We start from the raw sequence: 24,480 nt of genomic DNA, 5'->3' as shown, positions 1-24,480 counted from the left end.
TCGGTTCAAGAAACCTGTTGTATGACTAGTTATTGTTGTTATAGTACCGATGACCATTAATTTGAGAGAAGTGATCGATGGCCATTCTCGGGAACTGAGCGAAGCGGACAAAAGGTACTCATCGGCGGAGCAACAACTTGTCTTTCAAGGTCGGCTAGTCCTTAATACCATTATTGAAATGTACGGTTTATGCATGTTGACGCCGATACCGAGCTTGATGACTAAATACCAAAGACCGTGACATCCCACTATACTCACCTGCGGCTTGGAGACTGCATCAAGAGACTGGACTTGACTATTCGGCCGCTGGGATGGGGCTCACTAGTAAGTTATTATTGCTGATCGTCTTACGCCTTTCACTTAAGGAGATTCTCAGTCCAGTCTCCAAGGTGACTGAGTCGGTTTGTGTTCCAAATGAAAGGTAACTAGACGTGGAACCTGATCCTATTACTGAACTACGAGCGTTTTGACAAGCTCTACTATCTTCGTACAATATATTAGCTATGGCGCCTTCTTCAGGGTCCGGAGATAGTAGCAGAAACTTGGGGCGAACTATTGCACTCCTGTACGCATTGGAGCGAAAAAGATGGTCTGATTATCCGGCTGACTAGGAGACTCCTCCGTGTGCTTAGATGATCGCACACAGCTGTGTCATTATGGTGTATTGGTTACGCTGACTGCGTAAAGGTGCATGTTGGAATTCTCACCATCATTATTCCTTGGCCACGAAGTGACAATGAAAACTGCAAATCCGAGCCCAGCCGTCATGGATATAGACATGAGACACGAGGTCTACATCATGGACGAAAACCAAATTACTTCTTGTGGGTGCCCAAAGTGCTGTGGAGCACCCGATCCCATCGCCTGGTGTGTGTAATTGTATGCTGTGTCCTGTTGCCTCATAGTGGGGAATCCGCCGGCCTTCGTGGCATACTCCAATGGCCTAGCTATATGCTCTTCTGCTACTTCGAATCGACTACAATTCGGGACTTGTTGAGCTATTCCTGTTTTCCGAAACAAGAGCATATACATAACCACGGGTGCTTGAACACTGAAGGCAGTGAGAAGTCAGCATGGCGGGAAGCGTGAACGGCTCCGCAGATTTGAAACAAAACAGGCAGAAATAATGCGAGGCTCCCTGAACTAACAGGGATGATTGCTCCCATGACGTTATACGTGCCTCCATTGATGCTAATGTTTAACTTATAGAGCATCGAAATCTTTGTGCAAGAACTGTGCTGTCTATGTGCGATCATTACACAAAAGTCGGCCGCACGATGACTGTCCAACAACCACGACTTGAAATCAATGGCTCAGACGAGGAGAATACCATGAAAAACGTGAAGACCATATTGGTTACTGGAGGCGCCGGTTTTATGTGAGTCTATTACTGTGGCTATGGTTATTGGAGTTTCAAAGACACAGATAGGTAAACTAACACTGCTTGGTCAGTGGAGGCTGGTTCGTTCGACACCTCCTTCAGGTATACGGAACGAAATATACGGTACTCTGTTTTGATATCCTCGATTACTGCGCATCTAAGCGCAACTTTCAACCCGTTGAACATTTGCCTAACTTCCACTTCTTTCCGGGGGATCTGTGCGACCGCGACAGAGTGACTGCTCTCTTCCAGCAGTTCAAAGTGGATGCAGTTGTCCACTTCGCGGCCAATTCTCATGTGGATCAATCTCTAGTTAACCCGCTCTCTTTCACTCGGAGCAACGTCACAGGGACCCATGTCCTTCTGGAAGCAGCACGCCAAGCTGGGACAGTAATAAGGTTTATCCACATCTCTACTGACGAGGTATACGGAGGAAACATGCCAGGCCAGGACTATGCCTTTACCGAGGAAGATCAGCTGAACCCCACCAATCCGTATTCTGCTAGCAAAGCCGCTGCTGAGATGATCGCCAATTCCTACCGTTATTCCTTTCACATGCCCATCATAATAACCCGCTGCAATAATGTTTTCGGTCCCTGTCAGTACCCTGAAAGTGAGAGCTCCCTGATGCTGATTTAACGGGCTGCTGTTCCCTGACATACCTTGTGCTAGAACTCATTCCAAAGTTCGCGATGCAAATGCTACGTTCCCAACGAATGACTTTACATGGTCAGGGAGAGGCAGTTCGTGGTTTTGTCTACGTCAGTGATGCCATGAGCGCTTTCGATATCATTCTTCATCGAGGCCTTGTGTCTGAGACATACAATATATCCTCGAAAGAGCAGATAAAGGTCGTAGACGTTGCGAAACGAATTATTCAGTGGTTTCATGCAGTCCAGAGCGATACCTGCGAACAATATCTGGAGACAGTCGCAGATAGACCCTTCAACGACCGGATGTACTGGACCAATGATTCCAAGCTTCGACAATTAGGATGGACGGAGAAAGTGTCCTTCGATGAGGGACTTATAATGACACTAGAATGGTATCGTGACCATGGCGAAACATTCTGGTCTGGACCAGGGCCAGCGTGTAAATTGAACGGGAGGCAGGGTTGATCATACAAATTCAGATTGGCACCCGCGCTTTGCTCAAGACGTTGAGGCCCATATACGAGAATCACTCCATCACATTACCAATATATTGATTATATGCGTGTGAAAGAGAATATAATAACTGCATACCTTCAGTGGCGACTAAGCCCCTCTGGTGACATTTAAATTGCCATCCAAGGAAGTCAAGACGACAAAGATACAGCTTTCCTCTCTTGGCTGTTAACTTCCTAGACATCAACAGTTGAATAATGTCTCCACACAAGACCGCAAGTGGGTTTGTTAGTGCTTATTTCGAGCGTTGTGCTGGCTTCTGTAGACTAGAAGACTGCCGTTCAGCACTGAGCCCCTACGGCGTTGATCATCAAAGTGCAAGGAAGCACTTTTCGCTGATTTGACAACATATAGTGTCTCTTAATAGCCCACTTAGTCGCCTTATTAAACTTGAAATGGACTTCGGAGACTCTCCGAATACACTTGGGGTCTTTAGACAATGTACAGTGCGGAGTAGCCCAGGGAACGGAAAAAAACCGAAAGACCAATCCAACCGGAGAATTCCAGCCAGCCCATCAGAACCTCAAATACCGTCATCGTCAACTCATCCCTTTCAATTTTCCACCCTCCTAACAAGCTATTACCATGTTTGCTTCAAGAGCAGTCAGAATATCTGCGCAGGCCGCACGTGCTTTCGGCACAAAGACCCCGACCGTGGCCATTCTCCACCAGGCCATTGACCCACCAGTGATCAATGGCGTCACAAAGCCTCGCAAGCCGGGTGGTAAGCACTCCTCGCCCTCAGAGACATACTTACAGCTGAATTGCCCCCAGGCTATCAAGATTCCGGCGCGGACATTGCTTTCACCCTTCAGCAGAAGGGTGTGAAAATCATAAAGTCAGATCCCGCGGTGTCAGTCTCCTCTCATAAAGGCTGGGCGTTCCCGGACACGGAGGAAGGCATCTGCAGCGCGATTCATCAGGGCGCTACGCATCTCTGGGCTAACACCATACTTGTGAATTCTCACCCGCTTCAAACATCTTCAAAGCTCACGCCTTTGGCCTCTGAGATCTATGTCGTCGGCCAGCCGCCAAGTCTTGTCGAAGACTTTGATGACAAGGCCTATCTGAACGATAAGCTACGGGAGCTGGGGAGATATACTCTGCCAAGCTCGTGGCTTGTCAGTCCCAAAGATTTCAGTGAAGTTATCAATAAGATCAATTCGTATCCAATTGTTGGGAAGCCCATTCGAGGACGCGGTAGCCATGGAGTGAAAGTGTGTCACGATAAGACCCAACTACAGCAACACATCCAAACCCTCCTTCATGAATCGCCACTGGTCATGCTCGAGGGGTTTCTCGCCGGTGAGGAGGCAACCATAACCGTTATGCCTCCAACCAGGGATCGTCCCCAGCACTGGAGCATGCTCCCCGTCACACGCTTCAACCACGCCGAAGGCATCGCCCCTTACAATGGTGTCGTCGCCGTGACTGCCAATTCCCGAGCCATCTCACCAAACGAGCTCAAAGATCCGGCTTACGGAAAGGTAATGCGTGAATGCGAGAGTGTCGCTGCTCTCATCGGTGCTACGGCGCCAATTCGCGTCGACGTCCGCCGGTTCGCGGAGGGATCGGACTTTGCCTTGTTTGACATAAATATGAAGCCGGTAAGACATCAATCCTGAGCAGTCGCGATGATGAGAGGCTGAGTGAGTGTAGAACATGACTGGCCCAGGTCGACCGGGGCGCCAAGACCAGGCGAGTCTCACGGCCATTGCTGCGTCAGCGATGGGGTGGGATTACAGCACCTTGCTGCAGAATATCCTGATGGGAGCGCAGCCATTGAATGTGTTTAGAAACTACAAAAGTCCGTTTTAGACGAACTAGCTCCGTTTTGTTTTCCTAGGTTGTCCTCTTCGCGTGGTGTGTATCACTGGTCGTTTGTCACATTAAGTGTTATATTTGTGTGTTCATGGGACATGATGCATTACTGCGCCGACGAATATTGGCCCCTTAGAAGCAGTATGGTAGAGTCTGAGCTTGACTTAAATTGTGCTTGTCGGAGAAGATTCCTCGACAAACATGCTCCTACTGCCTTTGCCAGGGAGCTCAAGCAAGCCATCGAGAGCTGGACTGGGGCTCCATTACCTGAATCGCTTAATGAAATAAACTGGCCTCGGCGAGTGGCAGGCACCATATTGTGACCAACAATTTCCTGTTACGCCGACTTATATCACGACTCCGTATCGGTCCACGCCCATAATCTTCTCGGATTATCCACAAACAACCGCCTCACCTGCGCCTGTGTTCCCGCCCACTCAAGCGTCTGTTGCAGAATAGCACGATCATCGACGTCCCGAAAGTCCTACTCAACCAATCTCCCGCCAGCTTCATTCCCCTCCTTACTCGCCGTATGCGGCCAGTCGCTTCCAAAAACCACCATGTCCGGCCCATGTAACATAAGAGTCTCCGCAACGACTCGCAGATCACTATACAGCGGCTCGTTCCGCGAGTTCTGGTACGGCGCCGAGATCTTGACGAAAAGGTGGTGTCGTTGCATGAGATCCACCACTTCGCGAAACCCGAGGATGCTGAAGGGGTCGATAGAGTTGATGGGATTGCCCGTGCGGGAGCCTGTCATAGCATGGGCGTAATGATCTGCTACGACGCGTACACCCAGGGTTGGAATGATAGGGTGGAGGGACTTGAACGCGGCGATAGGGACCCAGAGCTCCAGGGTCCAATTGTGAATTCGCGCGATGGACGCCGCACGGATGGTATCGGCGGTGATCTGAGCGTCTGTCCCTTCGTTGCCGTAGTTGATGCGGATACCGCGGACGCCAGCGTCGTGGAAGGTTTGAAGGGTGGTGTTATCAATTTCCGCCGAGAGGTCCAAGACGCAGACGCCGCGATAAGTGCCATTGGAGGAGCGAAGGGCGTCAACGAGGACGCTGTTGTTGGTTCCATATACGCTAGGTAAGACGATGACAGCATGCTGGATGCCGATGGAACGTTCAAATGCTGCGGCCTGTTCGCGAGTCGCCGCCTTTGGGGTGTACTCTACCAATATATATAAGTTAGTCAAAACTGGGCGGTAGTTTAGAATGCGGGTAACGGCGCGCACCTCTATCTGGATTGAGTGGATACTTGTCGGATTCGATAATATGAATATGAGAGTCCCTGTGTTGGAGTTAAACCAAATATTTGGTAGGCCACGTACCCAAGGGGGGTGCTACCAAGCATATTTCGGGACTGTTAGCCCGGATTGGGCCTTGACGATTGTCATACTGACAAGAAGGGACAACTCTTAATGTTAGTGAAGACTATTACTGGATGCAACGAACGCACTGCCTGCAGAATGGTAAAGCCAGTAGTTTGGAAATGCATACTGGAAGAGACTGCAGACACCGTCACCCACTGGCAGTCCCACCACGTTGCGGCTTATAAGGTGCCTTGGGATCATTTCCCCGGATTTCAGATGATGGGTACAGGCATATCGATGGCATACCCCCTCCCGCACCCCGCAGTTATCCGTGGTGATGGTCCGGCAGAGCACGTTTTGTTTGGGAAATGAAATTGATAGAGGATCTACTATCGGATCTATCCGAGCTGACGGAATTGTGTATCGGCTTTACCTCCTACTAGTATGACGAACGGACCAACGCCGAAACTAGTATGTATATTTTGAAGCGCACCTCGGTTCGGTTGCCAGCCGAGGGGACTACTAGTTTGTCTTCCCCCGCACTGTTTCTCAGCCAAACTTGTTGCCTTATCTGATGACGAGATACCCGGTTTCTGCCCGTCTCTCTTTCGGCCTAAAGATCTCAATATTGCGCTATATCCGGATATACTAGGATGGAGCAGCCGAGCCCGCCATGGTATCCAACCACAGAGGTCCGCCCTTCTGCAAACGCTCTCTCGAAGACGCACAGCTCAACGACTTCGACTCGGCATAAACGGCGTCCTGCGGCTTGTGTCCGCTGTCGTCGGCGAAAGGTCCGCTGTGATGGCGCCGTACCCACATGCTCCAACTGTGCGAAAGCTGGTGTAGACTGTATGGAAGGGCGAGCTGCATCTGCTGTATCCAGAAGGTAATTGCCTTCCCCATTGCGAAGGTACCTGCTAAGATAAAATACATTCAATAGCCGATTGTACTATCTGGAACGGCGCGTTCGAGAGCTAGAAAGACTAGAAATATCGCCACTACGCGACAATTTCGACAATAGCCAAAGCGCCTTTGATCAAAATCAACTGCTTGGTGGGCACAATGCAAGTCCACCACAAACCTCTGTAGTGGCTGAACATCATGGCCTTGACCTGAGTCAAAACCACCACAGCCCTCCCGTACAGTCATCGGCTGTCCCGAGCTCGACCCAGATCACTCACAACCAACCGCCGGCCCATGAGGTCGGCCTTCTGTCCCTGGCCAGCAATACAGATCCTAAATATTTAGGCCCATCATCTGGAGTTTCATTCGCCCAGCTCATCTATGAAAGCGCCCCCCAGTCACAAGGCTTGCCATTGCCGCTGCTTAGAAGCCAAGGGACACGGCAAGAGCTGCACGCTCTTCCACCTACAGTAACGGGGCAGGCGCTCACGTCAGAAGTCTCTAGCATTCCACCCATCCACTTGCCCTCCCCAACAGAGTGCCAGCAGTACGCAGAGGCTTACTTCGAGAGCACGTGTCTTTATCCTTTCATCTCACAGGACAGGCTATATGAGCTCCTAAGCCAAGTCCGGAAGTTTAAAGAGACATCTACATGGAATCATCCGGTCCCTATTAGACTAGCTGCGGCGCAGCTAGGTCTCGTTCTGTCCTTGGGGGCACGGTTCCTTGAATTACGACTCGGGTCCGAATTTGACTCCCACGACTTTTTTGTCTCTGCCATGACTCACTGCTCCCAGATATGCCTTCAGGATAGCGTGGAGGGTGTACAAGTCCTGTTACTGATGGTTCTTCACAGCTTCTATAGTCCAAAGGGCCTAAATGCTTGGTATCTTCTCCACACTATCATTGCAAGCTGTCTAGACCTTGGCCTTCAACGACGGCATGGATGTGAGTGGACGCAAAAAGATGGAAGGGCAATAATCTCTAAGACTGTCGTCTAGATGCTCCAGAGTTGAATTTGACGACATACCCTGTGACCGCACAAAGACGTAGCGCCATATTCTGGTCGGCATATTCAATGGATCGGACACTAACAACTATTCTCGGTCGTCCATTGACCCTCAGAGATGAGGCCATTGATCAGCCATTTCCAGGTCTTGAGGGAAGCGATGAAGTTGACGAAGCAGGAACTCAGTGGCATCGTGCATGTATTACGTCGGAAATGAACATGCAGCCCTCCGAGCAAATACCCTCGACGTATCTAGCATTTATTTACTCCCTACGATTTGACCGAATCATTGCTGAGATCAAGCTAATGATTTACCGCGTCTCTCGCTCGCCACGTCGTTTTCCCTGGCCATCGAATATTCCCGCCTGGCAACGGGAGACAGAACAAGCTTGCAATAACCTCCTAACCGAAGTCCACAATCAGCAGCGCGGCCGTCCGCTGTGCGGCCGCAGCTCACTATCTGGAACAACCGTGCAATGCCTGGAGATCAAATTCCACCAATGCATCATACTCCTCTACCGACCGAGCCCTCAGTTGCCATATCCAAGCTTCGATGCCATCAAAACATGTTTTGGTAGCGCAATGAAGATAATCCAGATCAACGCGGAGCTTCACCGCTTCTTGAACATGGAGTTGTCGTGGCTCTCTGCTCACTCTATCTTTGTTGCTGCCATCACAGTGCTGTATTGCCTCTGGGCTTACCCTACGGTGAGAGGTCTGATGCCGGTAAACGTTCCATTATCCCGTGTAGAGTCCGCCTTGGAGCTCCTTACATTCCTTAAACGGCAATGGTCTGTAGCAGTGCAGCCATGCGAAAAGCTCTCGCGACTCATTGCCCTGACTCGCGAAAGTATTTCCGAGACCGCCGAGAACCCAAGGCAATCCGAGACTACGGATAACAATATAAGAAATCCGACCGCTGAGACACAGGTTGGGAATGGGGCTAGCGCCGTGCCTCAAGAAGACGGCAGGTCGCTGTTGATCGATGAATTGGGTATCCTGCGCGATCTGTTTGACCTCGGCTGGCTCAGTGACTGGGGCTCGGATCCTACCCAGCCGCCTGTCTGGGATACCTCGGGGTTTATGACGGGCTTTGATGCTCGGCGGGATTCTGGTGCAGCTCGTCGTGGTGGATGAGCATGTTGCCAGAGTGGTGATACTGTCCTTTCTGTAACGTTAATCAGTGCTTGCTATTGTGTATATTATATATAGTCCTTTGAACCTCGGCCAGCTGGACCGTCTATTATTTCCTTAATACGTCCATAAATGCACACCCATGGGGTCCGCAAAAACCGAGTCTCTCCCCAGAGACGGCAAGCCCCCGAAGCGCGTCCGATCAGCCGAAACCGCCGATATCGCCCCCTCACGACGGCGGCGAATTGCATAAAGGGAATAAAATCCGGATCAGCCACCTCAACGAAACAGTTGATCCAACAGCTATCGGATGCGCCTTTACAATGACTGCTACCGCCGAGCCACAGGAGATTATCGAGCGTCTCAAGCAATGGGGCGCTTGTGACGTAAGACCACCCATCCACAGACCCCACACAATGGTACTTGTTGACCAGCTCATGGTCACTGCTAATATGCCCTAGGTTGCTGACGGCCTCAGCAAACTCAAACACCCACACGGCGGCTTTCTTGAAGGTCTCACTCTCTATTCACCTGAATACCAAGCCGGAGAGACAAAGATCGTTGGCCAAGCATTCACCGTTAAATTTGTGCCCAAAGATGACGAAGCCGCGCCGAAGCTGAGTGGGAACTATGTACGTGACATGCCTGCCTGAGCACTCAAGTTTACAGCCGTGGTTTGGCTGGCTGATGATTATGTTGTAGATTGATATGGTCCCACCCGGGGCTGTAATCGTGATATCCCAACCGCTGCCACAGGTAAACGCTGTCTACGGCGGGCTCATGACGCTGCGGGCACAGGCTCTAGGTGCAGCGGGGGTGGTGATTGACGGACGTGTACGGGATTTGGGAGAGCACAGGGCGCTCAAATTTGCTGTATGTCATATATCTCCTTCCTCCCCACAAGTCATACTTGGAACCAGGTCAACTCTATGGCTTAACAACTATGTTAACAAGCATTATTAAATGGTGTAGCTGTTCGCCAGATCGCTCGGCACGACAGCTGGCGGGGCAGTCTGTCGGCCTTCTGAAGTTAACGTCCCCGTCCGGCTGCACTCTGAGCACCAGGAAGCTTGGATCAACCCGGAAGATTATATAGTGGCGGATTTGAATGGGGTTGTGCGGGTGCCAAGAGAGGTGGTTGAGAAGGTGCTTGATGTTATTCCAGAGATTGTGGAGGCTGATCGGAAGTGTGCAGAGGGGATTAGGGCGGGTAGAAGTGTAGAGGATGTTTTTAAGGTCTTTAGAAAGCGGTAGGGGGTGGAATAGTAACAGAAGGCTCGGCTGCTATGGCTTGGCTATCCAGTTCCTCGCGCCCGATAGTATATCTGTGTATGAAGAGGCAGCTTTAGAAAAGGAGAATTAAATCTGATATATCCCGTTCACTATCTTCATTAGTGTAGTAACTCGATCGCTTCAAGTTATACCTCTCGATGGACAGTGGTAAATCAGGATCAAACGCGTCAAGCAGCAAACATCCCAATGCCAGAGGGCAGTGCCTACAAAGCAGCAGAGAAAGGGTGGAACAGTCACGACTCCACCACCTTTCAGGATACACGAGGTGTTACGTAGGCTAAGCAATGTATCGAAACCCCTCCCTTCTTGCAACGCGCTCCTCATCAGAGACACCAGCAATTTCCCGCTGACTTTGACCTCTCATCTCCTCCGTCACGGTCGATTCACCTCTCTCAATGCGCCGATTAGCGCGAAGAAGAACAAATCGCATGAAAATAGCTAGCAAAATCGCGCCGAGGGAAAAAGCTGAGTTCGCCGCCATGGCGGTCACGTACCGCGGAGCAGAGTTATCGGGGTAGAAGTACGAAGAGAAAATCTGCAAAAGCACCATTGGCATGGTAAGCCCTTTACTTACTTTGCTCGTCGAAATTAAGGAAGTAGGCACATACTTGCGAAAGGTTCCCAAAGGCATTAACAAACGCCACAGCCGAGGCCCGCTTGATCCTAGGCCGAAGCATGGTCTTTTGTGTCCAGGCCAGCACGACGGCGTTGGAGCCGTGCCCCCCGGCTACCATAAGGATCATGGCGAAATACCTCGCGCCTGTGTTAAGCGTAGCGGCCGCAACAACAAACCCGACAATCGCAATGGATAAGGGCCAGATAGCGTGAAACGACGAGTTGCGAAGGCGATCGGCAGACCAATTATTAGCGATGGAGACTACTAGGGCTACCAGGTACGGCGGCACAGTAAGCAGCAAGGTATTGACGGTGCCAAACCCTAACGTCTTAACGACGGCGGGAAAGAAGTTAGACGTCGCACTCGCAACCTGGATGCAGAGGAAGATTAGCGCGAAGGTGTACAGCCGCCAGTCGCTGAACGCCATCTTGAACCCGTAGCTCCAGCGTTCATCATCTTCGTCGACCTGTCCGGCATCCTCAATTAAGCGCCATTCGGCGACGGCGCGCTCTTCTGGGCTTAGCCAAGGGGTATTTGAGGGGTAGTTTGGGAGGACGAATAGGGCCATGAGAGCAATGAAAACGGTTGCTGAGCCCTCGATGATGAAGATCCAGCGCCAGGACTCGAGGCCTCGGGTCCCATCTAGGCCGCTTGTAATGCCGGCACCGATGAGGCCGGAAAATGCGCTTCCCAGCTGAGAGCCGGAGAAAAGGAAAGCGCTGCGGACTCCCATTTCAGAGCGCTTATACCAAGATGAAATTAGGAAGAGCGCGCCGGCTGTTGAGGTCATGTCAGGAGTGTCACCCGGGAGAAGGTGGGAATCTTACGATAAAATGCTGCCTCAACAAACCCAAGCAGAAATCGGAGAGCGTACAAACCGGCTGGGTTGTGGACGACTCCTACCAGCGCAGATAGCATGCCCCAGATGATCATAACGGATGGAATGTAGAGCGAGGGGCGTAGGTGGGCCAGGAAAATATTGGATGGAAGCTGCATGAGCACGTAGCCAGCGAAAAGCAGAGCCACGGCCGTAGCATACTGCGTGCTGCTTAGGCTAAGAGAGTCCTCAATTCCGGCTACCTTCGCGGCTGATATATTGTTCTACGACACAATTGTCGTGTTATCATGAGGCCCGATCAAATGCACGCAGGTAGGGGGGCGCTTACTCGGTCCAGGTAGTTCATCACGAAGATGATCCACACACAGAGCAAAAGACGCAAATCCAACTTATGCTTGAGCTTTCTCTCCGCGAGGGCAAATTGCTCAGGAGTCAGTATCCGGGCAGGTGTCAGTCGATCAGGCTCGAGATCGGCTTTGCTTGAACTGACAAACTCGTTGTGCTCGACAGATTTATGCTCCATGGTGACAGAACTACGTACGTATGGGATGGGTTGTAAGGAGAAATTCTGGTATTTTTGTGATTGCAACGATGTCAGAAAGGGCCCTTGTCGCAGAAGCTTCGCTACATGGGATAACCGTTATCAAGTATACCCTTTCCCCACGGGGTCGCCAAGCAGCCAAACCCCATGGGGAACGCACTTCAACCCGCCTGAGCAGCACTTCCAGCTTATACTAGCCTTGGCATATCTCTTAGTACGATAGACGGCAATTCCAGCCAGGTGTTCTGATAGCAGCCATGGCGGCCGCATGGGGCTGTTCGGGCCCGAAGGCGAACGGCAAAATGCCGAACAGATGCGGTGATCTTCTCCTACTGCGTGAGAGGTCAGTGACCGGGACGCGTCTTCTGTAATAGTACATTCGATTTTTATTTATTATTCTTCAGTATTGGCTGAACCCTACCCGAGATCTCAGATTCTATCTGTCAAGGCATAGAGCGTCGTCCATAATATCTGCAAAGAAAGCAAAATGACAATCGTGCATATGGGTACACTGGTTCAATTCGATTCGCTTCATCATGAGCTAACAAAGTTGGTTGATGCCAGTGATGTTCAAGTTCCGCTCCGAAGTAACGGCGGAACATAAAGAGACCTTCGCTAGAGAACTCAAGAAACTTAAAGATCTGGACTGCGTGAAAGGACATCGACTGGTAGTGGGAGGGCCATCTGTGACCGACCCTATTGAACGAAGTAAGGGGTTCGAGTTTGCACTTCTGAGCTTCCATGAGTCGCTTGCAGACTTGGAAAAATATCAGGCAAGCAAGGAACACCACTGGTGAGCGGGAATCTACGTCAGTGTCCGGGAAGCTGCTAATATGGTCGTTGTGTTTAGGGTTACAAGCACGTATATGTTCCCATACAAGGAGGACCTGGTTCGATTTGATTTCGAAGTTGCGCCCGAGGACGAGCACATGTTCTTGTTTTCACGGTCAAACATATTTTAGAGACAGCTATCATTGAGAATTATGTAAAGAATGCAGGTCTCAGCTTACTGCACTCTGTCCCATCCGGTGTATTACCGTAAAATCACGAGTGGGGTGAGCGTCGGCGTTTAACCGACCAAGCCCTCATCCGATCCTCGGACCTTCAGACGTTGGCAGCTTTATAAATCTACTYCAACAAGCCCCTAAAGCTTGGGCATTTAGGCTAACCATTTCTCGTGCTCCAATCCCAAAATGTCTTCCTCTAACCAGTCACAATATTATGCCGATCCCGAAAAGGCCAAGGATTTCGCGGCCGCCCTCCTCGTGAAAGCAGGCCTCATGGCAGAGGACGCGCGGTCAATGGCAGAATGCCTAGTCTTAGCCGACGTTCGCGGTGTCGTAAGATTCGTAAACTACCTTGCTTCTGGTACCTCCTAACACGCATTATAGGACACTCACGGCCTTGCCAGGCTTCCGCAGTACCTCGATCGCGTCAGCAACGGCCGGGTCAACCCCCGGCCAAGCATCAATATCACCCAGAAAACCCCGGTAGTCGCGCATCTGGACGGCGACAACGGTTTCGGATTCGTTGTCGCCACTCGCGGTATGGACGAAGCTATCAAGCGTGCAGAGATATACGGCATCGGAATGGTAACAGTCAACCACTCTAACCATTTCGGCATGGCAGCAACATATGTCCTCCAAGCGCTTAAAGCGAATATGATCTCGCTTGTCTTCACCAATTCTGCCAAACAGATGCCTCCATTCGGAGGAAAGGAAACACTTCTCGGTATCTCCCCGTTTGCCGCTGGGGCTCCTTCTAATACGGAAGTGCCGTATATTCTTGACATGGCGCCCTCTGTTGTCGCCAAGGGAAAAATCCGACGCGCCGCGCGTCGTGGTGAGTCTATCCCGCTGGGCTGGGCGCTAGATGCAGATGGGAATCCAACGACCGACGCGAATGTGGCGTTGAACGGCAGCATGGCGCCAATTGGGGGGCCGAAGGGATCCGGTATCGCGATTCTCATGGACATTATGTCGGGCGTTTTGGCAGGAGCTGAGTTCGGCGGACAGGTTGGGGACCAGTATAAGGATACGAAGCCGCAGAATGTAGGCCATTGCTTCATTGCTATCAAGCCTGATATCATCATGAGCACGGACGATTTCAAAGCTCGAATGGATATCCTTGCGCAGCGGGTGCACGGGGTTAGTCCGGCGCCTGGATTTTCGGAGGTGCTATTTCCTGGAGAGCCGGAGCACCGATTGGGGCTGCAGAGGCGGGCTGAGGGTATTCCTTATATGGAAGCAGAGAAGACACTCTTCACTAAGGCCGCAAAGCAGTACGAGGTCCCCGAACTGCCCCTGTCGGATTATCCGCTGGCACTAAGGTGAAGCTATGGAAGACTAAGAGACAATTCATACGCCCGTAGCAATATTATTTTTGGGAACATACAATGAATCTTTCGGAATCTCTAGACATCTGGTCAATCATACTTCAAGCTCAAGAAAAAAGTTCAAAACCTGATCAATTCTGAAAATGTATGGAGTATACAATCTTTTATAGAAAGTAGTATATGTGGAAGTTGATCACGATTGTGTTATCAGCTATTGGGAACGTACCATAGTACCTTATCATACGAATAATCTATCATTATCAGTTATGGAAAGAAGACCAAATTTATTGATGTTATACACTATCTCATGCCAACCATATATACTCGATTATATGGCAGAGTAATAAAGAACCAAATGGCAGTCTATTCCCATCTGACCGTTGGGGCCCATGTCTGGTTCAATTAAAAAGTTAGGGTGGTTGTGGTTTACGAAAATTTTGACTCTCCCCAGGCTTTCAATTCTATGGTGCTTGTATGCAATTAGTCCCTATTAGTCGAAAGCGTCCGATGCCGGGCAGCTACATCAGAGTATTTCAGAAGCATGCGCAGCCCAGATCCACAAACTGCGGTCATTAACCCCGCCTTCGGTCAGCGATGGGCGGGCCACTCCATCGGACCGCTACCGAAAAGATCGGTTAGATCCGATCATTGCATTGCTAGTATTCCGCGCTTGGGCATCCAAGTTTCTCGTATGGGGGCTCGCTGAGGGACGGAGCAAGGTCAGCATAATATCCCTTTTCTTGTTCGTAAAACGTCAGCTGACACAGCCTCCCCGCGCGTTGATAGATCTGCCAGTGGATTTAGGTAGGAGTTTAGGTAGCTCTAGTCACGTGGTGCTGTGAGATTTACATTCAATTACTGTCTAGAGGCGGCTATCGAGTGAACGCTAGACATATTATGAGATTACAATAGATATATAATGATCTTTCACAGGCTATCGGTGTTCATTCCTTTGATGTTCGCCTATAGTCGTTAATCTTCAGTACGGGTAATCCCAACGTAGGATTATGCTTCGGAGTACCTACCCTACTTAATGCATGCATTCTCGGCAGCCAAAAATCTCCGTCGGGGCCTACGAATAGTCCGAAAATTACACAGAACTCGCTGTTATAGTCCTAACCTTCTACACCCACACCGAAGTCTTCAATTGCATCTCGAGCAAACTCAAGCCTTGCCCGCCGAGCCAAGCAGTTTCATCACCCTCTCTACCGACTCGGTATACACCTCGACCGCCTGCACCTTGAGCGTCGTCAACTCCAGCTCGCCTGCGTTCTCTGCCACAAACTCCGTGTATTTGTCGCGCACCGTCCGGTTGACATTCACCTTGCTCATGCCGCACTCAATGGCCTTGAGAAACAGCTCGTCGGAGACCGGGTGCGTTCCATGCAAGACCAGCGGGGTGGACGAGATAGCCTGTTGGATCTGTTGAAGCCTGCACAAGATCGATGCAGTCAGTGCCTCCTCATCCATACAACCAAACGACAATAGACAAAGGAAGGGTAGCGTACAAGTCTAAATCCCAACATTTCTCCGCTCCCACAAGTCCGTAGCCCCCATGCACGTTCCCAAAGCTCGGCGCCAAAAAGTCCGCCTGAGTCGCCTCCAGGAACCGCCTCGCATCGCCTGGCCTGGTTAACACACTGCCTAAATCCACGCTGGGAAGCCCATCCTCCCCTCCCTCAATGCGCCCTAACTCAACCTCAACCGTCATACCGCGCTCATGCGCCTTGCTGACAGTGCTCGCGCAGACCGCGATATTCTCGGCCTCGTTCATGCTTGACCCATCGATCATGATCGAGTCAAAGGGAAGAGTGAGGGCGAGATCAATATCTTCGGGGTTAATGCAGTGGTCGAGATGCACGGCGACAGGGACAGAAGCGGCATGTGCAGCGGCGACGACGAAGCGGATGAAGTGCGCACCGTGAAAGTGCATGGTCCAGGGGAAGAGTTGGATTATGGCGGGGCTGCGCATGCGCTCGGCGGCGCGGATGACGGCCATGATGCCGTCGGTATTATAGCTTTTGGTTTATTCGTTAGTTCTAGTACTGGGAGAGTATTGGGGTGGTTGAGAAATAAACTGCCCGGGGGGTTGGGTACCAGTTGTAGGCGCCGACGGCGTATTTGCCATTCTTTGCGGCGTGGAGGATGGTGCGGGTGCGGTTCGAGTGGGGGGACTGAGGGCAGTTAGACATTGTGAAGTGATGATTATCGTCAACGAAAGAGACTGTTTTGGTGGACCTGAGGCAGTGGTGCTTTTATTTCATATACAGCGCTTCCCCTAGCTAAGTCCCGTCGGACTTGGCTCCGAAGACAGCTCCGTCGACGGGTGCGCCTTTACCGAGTCCGAACGCTTTCCGTGATCAGTGGCTCTTCCCCGGTGCTCGTATACATAGTGTAAATTTCCCTGCGGATTGGTACCACGCGACTGATGGTAGAAGGGGGAACGGTGAGATGCATAGCTTGTTCCAGACGAGTCGTGCAGCCCTTTGTGGATACGCGGCGTCGATCTGGGTACGGGGTTCAATATAATGATGATTTCATTCTGACCTTGGGTGAAGCATCCAGACAATGGATAGTCTAGTTTGTTTCAAGGGCCATATTTAGGCTGAGAGTATGCGTAGTATTCAACTCCTATCATATAAGCACTAGGTATCCATTCCATCACCGGATTTGGCGTCCAACCCAATAGACAAAAGTGTGGTAAGGTATAAGAGGGGCCTGAAAAACTTGATTGCCGGCGGGAGAGAGAGGGTGAATCTCGGATCAATATATGTGGGAATACGCGACTTCTATAGAAAATAAAAGGATCCATCAAGCGCCCATTCAACGTAATCAATAGGGCCCTGAAAATAGTCAGCCTGTCATGGTGCAAAGAAAACCCGTAGCATGAGCCTATTAACGGGAGAGCTGCGGTCATCCGCGCTGATGTCAGATTTCTGCGGGGATGGCCTTGCTTACTGTGCGAAGTTTGTTGGACAGCCATTGTCTCAGTTTCTGAGTAATTAGTCACTTTGTACTAGAGTTCTCGGTCTGAGTCACAATATAACTCCCTTCAAAAGGAAGCCCAAATCCCCTGGAAGACGAGGTAGTTGCAGAGAGCAAAACTTCCCTCTGACAGTCACTAACTCCCAATCCCACCGACCGATCATCATGTCCTTCTTCCCCACCCCAACATCAGAGCAGAGCATGCACCAAGGCAGTTGCCACTGCGGTGCTGTGCGCTTCCGCTTTTCGCTGTCACCGCCACTGTCCGAATACCCAGTCGTCAGCTGCAACTGCTCTATCTGCAGCAAGAATGGGTACCTGCTGGTGTACCCCTCTCTCAAAGATTTCACCCTGGAGAGCGATGAAACAACCCGGACGCACCAGTTTGGCCGGCGTCAGGCGAAACATGAATTTTGTGGGACCTGCGGAAGCAGTTGTTTCATCCGTTTGGTGGCAGAAGACGCGCCTCCTATTATAGCAGTCAATGTGAGTGAACCGGTCTACAGAAAGGCCCAAAAATGGTGTTAATTGATGCAGGTGCGTCTGCTGGAGAACTGTGATCTAGACAAACTCAATTACAAGATGGTTGATGGAAAGTCTTTCTAACAAGACTATACGAACCAGCTGCCGCTCCCACAGTTAGCAATCTATGCATGGGATGCAGCTTGTCAGGGTCACTCAGAGCACTCCACTCACTGTAGATATATGTGAACTCATCCATCTCATACGTACAAGAAAGCTGGAATGGTAACTTCAGAGTAATACTGGCAAAATAGGACTTTCTATGTATATTATTCTATCAATGCTTTCGTCTACATGCGTCTAGGGTATCTTTTACAACTTCACCTGAAATCGAGGGTGCGTCCGGATGCGTGCCCCGTACCGCCAGAAGAGCAGCGGACACGCGCACATCACGAGCGCAATGAAGGCGAGAAGGGAATTGCCCCATCCCAAGCCCAGGGCATCGTACATGGAAGGTCCGGCCAAGGGTAACAGGGCCCCGACCAGCGATCGTAGACCCGTGTTGGCTGCCGTCACCGAGGCCGCGTAGCGGAGGTAGGAGTCGACCAGGTAGGTACTGGCCGACATAAAGACGGTCATCAGGCCAATGGCAAAGACGCCCGTGCCCAAGATGGGGACGATCCAGTGCGTTTGCGCCTTGGCCGCCCAGCCGTACCAGAACAAGCCAATGGGGATGGCCCAACAGCCGAAGACCATGGGCGGCAGGCGAGATTCGGGGGTAAAACAACCCCTGGCCGAATGGGTGCGCGCAATATGATTGGAAACGGCACCACAGATGACGAGGCCGATGAGACAGCCCACACCAAATCCCAGGTAGGCCAGGCCCGCGACGCCCGGGGAGAAATGATAGACGTCCTCGAAGATGGAGGTGATGGTGGTGAACATCAGGTACAAGTAGCCATAGGTGATGGCGGCAAAGAGCACCATGAGGAGGACAATGGGCGATTTGACGAGGAGCTTAACCGGGCGAGCCAATGCGACCAGAAGGAGCTCGTGCGCCTGTTGGCCACGGTCATGGACTGAACGCAGGTTGGGATTGCCCGTGGCCTTGCGTAACCGGGCCGCTTTCCGCTCCAGAATGACCGGGGCATATGTTTCGCGATACCAGATCATGCAGAGAATGCTCATCACTGCGGTCTATGGACAAAACAGTCAATGCATTTGCGGGTGAGGGATTGTGGAAGTGGAAGTTTGGACTTACCGCGATCGCAATCACCCAAAACACCCAGCGCCAGCCTTCAGCTTCGGCGAGAAAGCCACCAGCTACCGGTCCCACCACGGGGCCGAGGATGGGCCCCATCGCCCAGATGGCCATGATGCCGGCGCGCTTTTCCTTGGGGACCATGTCGGCCACGGTGCCTGAGCCGATGGTGAGGGGGCAAACGCCGGCGGTGCCAGCCAGCAGACGAAAGACAATCAGCTGTGGCATGGTCTGGGCCACGGCGCAGGCGATGGTGAAGATAAGGAATAGGATGTTGCATGCATGATAGAGGTACACCCGACCATAAATCTCCGAGAGCGGGGCGATGAGAAAAGGCCCGATCATATAGCCTAGGACATAGACAGACACCACGAAGGAGGCGAGCATGGTACTGGTGGAGTGAAAATCGATCATCACATCCTCCACTCCGGGGGCGAACATGGAGGAAGCCAAGGGTCTGATGTGGTAGCATTAGCCATCTAGCCCAAGAACGGAAGAAGTGGATATGATAAAGCCAAGACCGAAAAGCAGCAAGACATACGTGATGAAGGTGTTGAATGCCATTAGAACTAGCTGGCGCCCTTTCTTCCAGCGAGGCCAATTGAATGGGTTTTCCGGGTCATCGGGGCCATCATAATCCACGATGTTGTCCTGGTGTCGCTCGGTGGGCTGCACAGTCGCCGGCGGCTGACCCTTTTCCAAGTCGGGGTTGGCGATGGGATCGGATGCACCCATCTTGGCCCTCCTCGATATAGATAGATGGAGGGAAGGAGGGGAGGGGGGGAGGGGCCGAGGGGAAAAGGACGGAAACAGGGGTAAGCGGACTACATCTACAACTGGAATCAAGGGCATGCCCCGGATTTTATGCTGGGAGGAATTTTTCGACGAGATGAGGACGAATTGGCAGCAGCCCCATCGCATGACGACCCATGGGAAGCCATGCCGACCGTCAGGGACACCCGACAGATTAAAATCATATTAATGCAGACAATTTACTAGTACTCGGCTGTCTCCGATCCGCGGACCAATTAAAAGGGTGAGCAGCCATTAATACACATAAATCCCCTGTAATAATGCTTTTGTACAGCTGTACTACTTACTCACTTAGTCCCTGATCACGCTTTATGTTATTGCATAAATATATGTCTAGCATAACACTAGCAGCACAGCACTATTTGAACTAGTTAGCCTGCGGTGCCCGATGGACTTACGTCAGCTCGTCCCGCTCGTGAATGTTTCCTGTCCTTTTCTCATGTTCATCTGGACACGAAAATAGGATATTCCTGCATATAAAGTGAAGCAGGATATTCCTCTAATCTGATCAGGCGATATGAGTTTGGAATGATGGGCAGGCAGGGCAGGGAATACCATGTATTCATTCTGCATAGAGAAATGCTGTTCTCGGCCCTCCGGCTTTTCTTCCCGAAAGTGGGGCGCCCCGGCGAAATTAAAGCAGGAATTGACGGGGAACGAATGCGAGACCGAAAACGAGCGGTCACATAAATATCACCATGAAGGCATAACGAGGTAATAGTAGCCAGCCTGAATTAGTTGGTCGAATTCTTCTTGTAAATAGAGCTAGTAGCAACTGTATATGAGGGAGATTAGCACTCTAGGTCAGACTTGGAGGTTACCACTGGTCGTATTAGTATCTTCAAGAAACTCGAGTCCAATCATCCAACCTCCATGCGCTATACTAAAAATATATATCCGGTACACAGATTGTAGTGTGAGCAGAAGTTCAACATTTCTGACACCTCTAAAAACTCCAACTCGTTCCCAGCAATGCATAATACCAAAACCGAGCCCTGAAAAGAATAGAAATTCAATTAAGTATGAAAAGAAGGAGGGAAAAAAAAAAAAAAAAAAAAAAAAGTGTATAAAGAAAACAAGAGAAAAGGAAAGAGTGTACAAAAACAAAAAAATCAGCCTGTGCAATCACTAATCAAGCTGGATTAGAGAGCAAAAAGATGCTGGGTTGGAAAAGAGCGCTTCCATCAATCTGAAGAGTCTTAGGGAACACCAAATGCATTGCAGATAGAAGTTATGATATTAGCTCGAGATAATACCACTCTCGTGACTTTTATACCTTCCCGGGAGAAACCTTACCCGGCAAGCAGGCACGTCACACAAGACAATGTGGTCACAGAATTCAGTGTCCTAGTGTCTAAAAGCGAAGTCTCTGCCCTGAAACATCCCAACCCAGGCCAAAAGGAATGATTTTTGAAGATAAGGAAGGCGTTACTCCAAGGCGATAAGAAGTCCGTGGATGTACAAGACAATAAAAGGGAGGGGGTAGAGAATCCATATCTGCTCAAGGCTCTAGGGGCTCTAGGTCGCATACAGTCGATTACTGTCGCCAATATGATTTTTATTAATACCCATTACATTCATTATGTTAAAGAATGTTTGCACTCTAGGAACTACGAATTGGTCAACAGGTTGAAGTTCTGAACCCGGCCATCACAGCGTCGTATCAGCCTTACAGAAGGACCAGCATGCAGAAACCTCAATACAGGTTGCATCATTGCTCGCTCTCTTGCATGGAGCCGTTCCTAAGTGGGTGATGCTAATATTTCCCCTCCACCCGTGCTGACTACTTGCCTACATGAGGCAGACATGCGGAAGTTCGTAACAGCAAGGTCCACCGAGTTGACGAATCAGCGCAGAATGAGGCCTGATCTACTAGCCGTGCTCTCTCCTTAAGATTCGACCAATTGATGCAGATACGTTTCTGCGGGTTAATGATGCGATGAAGGCCATAGCATGCACTAGTCTTCCATACAAACAAGTCTAAATAAGCTTAATGCCCAAGACTGCAAGGGTTGAGACCACGGCCGCCATTAATGTCAAAAGTCCCTGGAACATGGCCTATCTGGCATGATTCTAGAGGACTAAGGATGTTAAAACAGCACCGACACAAGCCAATGCTATTCGCCCTCCGTGGCGTATGCACCGAGCGCCATGCTTGGTGTTGATATGTCAAGGACCACTCTCTTGTCAAAGGACCGGCGAGATTATCAGATGCTCGCAGCCATCAGTAAGGGAGCTACCTCCATAGCGTAAAAATAAAACCTGCCAATATGGCATCGCATTTTGAGATCTCAGTCACTCTTCCACTGACCATGGCTTCCACAGCCGAAACCCGGACGCTGTATCCCATTACCTGTAGGAAAGAAACGGTGCTGGGTAGTATAATGCCAGAACGCAACATATCCCCGTATTATGGAACAGGGCGCCAATTCTCGGCCGCAGCTGCGGCAAATGCAGGGATGATATTACCAACTGTCATCCTCGGCGACAACAACTTCAATACAAGCGCCGAATGCTCAACGGACGCGGTAGGAATCACCTGCAGTAGTGAAGGTGAATATGAAGATAGCATCTCCGAATGGCCATCATCACACAATATGATTCTCACAATCACATAGGCGACTGTGACAGCGAAAACACTCAGGGAGTATATGTGGTCAGCACTCTCACATATAGCAACAGCTCATAGACTATCACCGCAGAAGCAACTGAGAGCATCATCCGGAATAAAGCAGATTTTATTTTTGCAGTCTTCAACTGCATAATCATGACTGCCAGAAACCACGACTTGGCCATCGTTTTCACGGTGAAGATTCAGGAATTCTATCAAGTCTACCCACTACACCATCGACATACAGAAGTGAATTTGGGCATGAACATAACCTGAGGAGCAAAACCAACTGTGATATCGTCAAACTCACTGCCAAGACCTTGTTGTACCTGGAGATAGACCTAGCAGTCTTTGCCGATGTAAGCATCGCAGCTCAGGATGGTGGAACAGACGTTATAATGCTCTGGGATTTTATGTTTACATGCCATATCGGTATCTGCATTCAAGATTGCTAGAATGCTCAGCATCAGCCCAGAACTCACGTTTCGGGTTGGAGTGGCAATTACTACCACCAGCGAGGCAAATGTGACAGCGGATGTGTCTTCTCAGATCTCTGACAGCGAAATATATTTGGACCTCGACAACAGTGAGATGAGGACCTCTATATGGAGTCCCACATACATACATCTGTCAGTCTCTCTTCTGAGATGTGTACGGAGATTAATCACTTTGCCAACGTCAAGCTCTCTATCGGAATTGATGTTCTAGACCGGCCGCTCGATGTCCCGCTGGCATTGAGGCTATGGTGGACATTGTGCAAGGGTTTGCGGTCACCGGATCAGTAGTAGTGTGACAACTGCATTTGGAAAAGACACGTGCAACAATGGATACTAGTTCAGGTGACTTCACTTTCGACAAATGCCTTTGTAACCGATAATTATTGAGATACTCTCTACAACATGGCTCTATGAATCTATCCCCGGGTGCATCGTTTTAAGCCCTCGAACAACATGGGCCTGAGATTCAAGCCATGAATGTTCTGGAGAGATGGTCTGAAGGCAAATTCGACTTGCCGCTCCGTCTTTTCGATGGGGTTCGTCGATAGAATAGCTAGACCGCAGGCGATAGTCTGGACTCTATTTACCCGAATGTTACGCCACTCATATTGAGGAAAAATCGTGGAGGAACCCTCGGCGAAGGGCCTCAGAAATGACGAAACTGTATAGTTTTCACATCGACTAGGAAGAGTGGTCTGATGGAAGGCAGCTCAATAATTCTCGAGTTCGTTACCCACAGGCAGACGACCACGCATATCGGGAGGCATGAAATATCTGCATAGCTTCATGGCTGTTCATGGACAAAACACAGCGCATTGAGTCTTTCCATTGGCTGGGCTCTTTTAGCACAGGGTTCAACCCTCGGCGTGGCTTGTCCGAGGAGTGGATTCAACCGCAAGGAATACGAACCCCATCCGACTTCTCGACTAGGGGCACTATCACGAGAGAGCTAGAGACTTAGGCACCAGGGGCCAGCCAGGCAACGCTGGAGGATTAGCGGAACAAGCCGTCGAAGTCTGTTTGATCTAGTGGCCTGGACTAGACTCTTTGCGACCGCGAACATGATCGGGTGTCGAGAGCAACGGCGCTAACAGTTCTCGCCCCCAGCAAGGTTTGCCACGCAAAAGGAAGGCGTCCGAACATAACGCGACTCTTGTCTGAGTCCATGATATTCGTGGACAGTTATTGAGCGTAGAGTCGTATAAAAGGAAAGGGTGTGAGCCGTTCAAGAGCAAAATTAATTGCGAGAGAGGACTGGGGATCAAACTCTGCCCTGTTGGACCCTGTCGAAATTCTGAAGGAAAAAAAAGCGTGAGTCTTAGCGCCGGCGCTAAACCCTCCAAAAGGCTCTAATCTGGACCCTTTTTCGAAACCCTGCCAATCAATTACCCGAGGAGGCAATCTATCAAGATGCAGCAATTTCCACCAGTTCCTACGTGGAGTCATATGAGGCTCGAGCCTCAAGGTAATTATAGATAAGCACTCATGGC

General features: G+C 50.5%; 11 protein-coding genes across 11 annotated transcripts; 5 read left to right on the top strand and 6 right to left on the bottom strand.

Annotated features, from left to right (window-relative positions):
- Positions 1–1,277: 1,277 nt before the first annotated feature.
- An16g00180 (uncharacterized protein) lies at positions 1,278–2,499 on the top strand (the record flags this gene model as incomplete). Its single annotated transcript, XM_059744855.1, has 3 exons — positions 1,278–1,378; positions 1,453–1,994; positions 2,054–2,499. 3 exons carry the CDS (start codon positions 1,278–1,280, stop codon positions 2,497–2,499), a joined length of 1,089 nt encoding a protein of 362 aa, XP_059602665.1.
- Positions 2,500–3,132: 633 nt separating this feature from the next.
- Positions 3,133–4,365, top strand: An16g00170 (uncharacterized protein; the record flags this gene model as incomplete). The annotated part of the gene is made up of 3 exons (XM_001397294.1): positions 3,133–3,271; positions 3,322–4,154; positions 4,207–4,365. 3 exons carry the CDS (start codon positions 3,133–3,135, stop codon positions 4,363–4,365), a joined length of 1,131 nt encoding a protein of 376 aa, XP_001397331.1.
- A 487-nt stretch (positions 4,366–4,852) lies between these two features.
- Positions 4,853–5,730, bottom strand: An16g00160 (uncharacterized protein; the record flags this gene model as incomplete). The annotated part of the gene is made up of 3 exons (XM_059744854.1): positions 4,853–5,547; positions 5,612–5,667; positions 5,708–5,730. The coding sequence occupies 3 exons, from the start codon at positions 5,728–5,730 to the stop codon at positions 4,853–4,855; spliced, it is 774 nt and encodes a 257-aa protein (XP_059602664.1).
- A 612-nt stretch (positions 5,731–6,342) lies between these two features.
- An16g00150 (uncharacterized protein) lies at positions 6,343–8,741 on the top strand (the record flags this gene model as incomplete). Its single annotated transcript, XM_001397292.3, has 3 exons — positions 6,343–6,578; positions 6,633–7,543; positions 7,597–8,741. 3 exons carry the CDS (start codon positions 6,343–6,345, stop codon positions 8,739–8,741), a joined length of 2,292 nt encoding a protein of 763 aa, XP_001397329.3.
- Positions 8,742–9,061: 320 nt separating this feature from the next.
- An16g00140 (uncharacterized protein) lies at positions 9,062–9,992 on the top strand (the record flags this gene model as incomplete). Its single annotated transcript, XM_001397291.1, has 4 exons — positions 9,062–9,124; positions 9,200–9,370; positions 9,441–9,611; positions 9,711–9,992. The coding sequence occupies 4 exons, from the start codon at positions 9,062–9,064 to the stop codon at positions 9,990–9,992; spliced, it is 687 nt and encodes a 228-aa protein (XP_001397328.1).
- A 316-nt stretch (positions 9,993–10,308) lies between these two features.
- On the bottom strand, positions 10,309–12,008 carry An16g00130 (uncharacterized protein; the record flags this gene model as incomplete). The annotated part of the gene is made up of 4 exons (XM_001397290.1): positions 10,309–10,566; positions 10,640–11,424; positions 11,475–11,748; positions 11,814–12,008. The coding sequence occupies 4 exons, from the start codon at positions 12,006–12,008 to the stop codon at positions 10,309–10,311; spliced, it is 1,512 nt and encodes a 503-aa protein (XP_001397327.1).
- Positions 12,009–13,219: 1,211 nt separating this feature from the next.
- An16g00120 (uncharacterized protein) lies at positions 13,220–14,359 on the top strand (the record flags this gene model as incomplete). The annotated part of the gene is made up of 2 exons (XM_001397289.1): positions 13,220–13,366; positions 13,418–14,359. 2 exons carry the CDS (start codon positions 13,220–13,222, stop codon positions 14,357–14,359), a joined length of 1,089 nt encoding a protein of 362 aa, XP_001397326.1.
- Positions 14,360–15,525: 1,166 nt separating this feature from the next.
- On the bottom strand, positions 15,526–16,553 carry An16g00110 (uncharacterized protein; the record flags this gene model as incomplete). The annotated part of the gene is made up of 3 exons (XM_001397288.1): positions 15,526–15,793; positions 15,870–16,379; positions 16,459–16,553. 3 exons carry the CDS (start codon positions 16,551–16,553, stop codon positions 15,526–15,528), a joined length of 873 nt encoding a protein of 290 aa, XP_001397325.1.
- A 453-nt stretch (positions 16,554–17,006) lies between these two features.
- An16g00100 (hypothetical protein) lies at positions 17,007–18,067 on the bottom strand (the record flags this gene model as incomplete). Its single annotated transcript, XM_059744853.1, has 5 exons — positions 17,007–17,150; positions 17,241–17,310; positions 17,401–17,678; positions 17,769–17,846; positions 17,954–18,067. The coding sequence occupies 5 exons, from the start codon at positions 18,065–18,067 to the stop codon at positions 17,007–17,009; spliced, it is 684 nt and encodes a 227-aa protein (XP_059602663.1).
- Positions 18,068–18,180: 113 nt separating this feature from the next.
- On the bottom strand, positions 18,181–19,804 carry An16g00090 (uncharacterized protein; the record flags this gene model as incomplete). Its single annotated transcript, XM_001397286.1, has 3 exons — positions 18,181–19,005; positions 19,070–19,526; positions 19,611–19,804. 3 exons carry the CDS (start codon positions 19,802–19,804, stop codon positions 18,181–18,183), a joined length of 1,476 nt encoding a protein of 491 aa, XP_001397323.1.
- Positions 19,805–21,999: 2,195 nt separating this feature from the next.
- On the bottom strand, positions 22,000–24,157 carry An16g00080 (hypothetical protein; the record flags this gene model as incomplete). Its single annotated transcript, XM_059744852.1, has 11 exons — positions 22,000–22,061; positions 22,145–22,235; positions 22,302–22,504; positions 22,580–22,721; positions 22,813–22,822; positions 22,915–23,092; positions 23,204–23,355; positions 23,444–23,635; positions 23,724–23,780; positions 23,933–23,975; positions 24,052–24,157. 11 exons carry the CDS (start codon positions 24,155–24,157, stop codon positions 22,000–22,002), a joined length of 1,236 nt encoding a protein of 411 aa, XP_059602662.1.
- Positions 24,158–24,480: the final 323 nt, after the last annotated feature.

This window comes from Aspergillus niger, assembly GCF_000002855.4.
Source record: "Aspergillus niger supercontig An16".
Classification (NCBI taxonomy): Eukaryota; Fungi; Ascomycota; class Eurotiomycetes; order Eurotiales; family Aspergillaceae; genus Aspergillus; species Aspergillus niger.
This window is presented reverse-complemented; position numbering and strand designations above follow the sequence as displayed.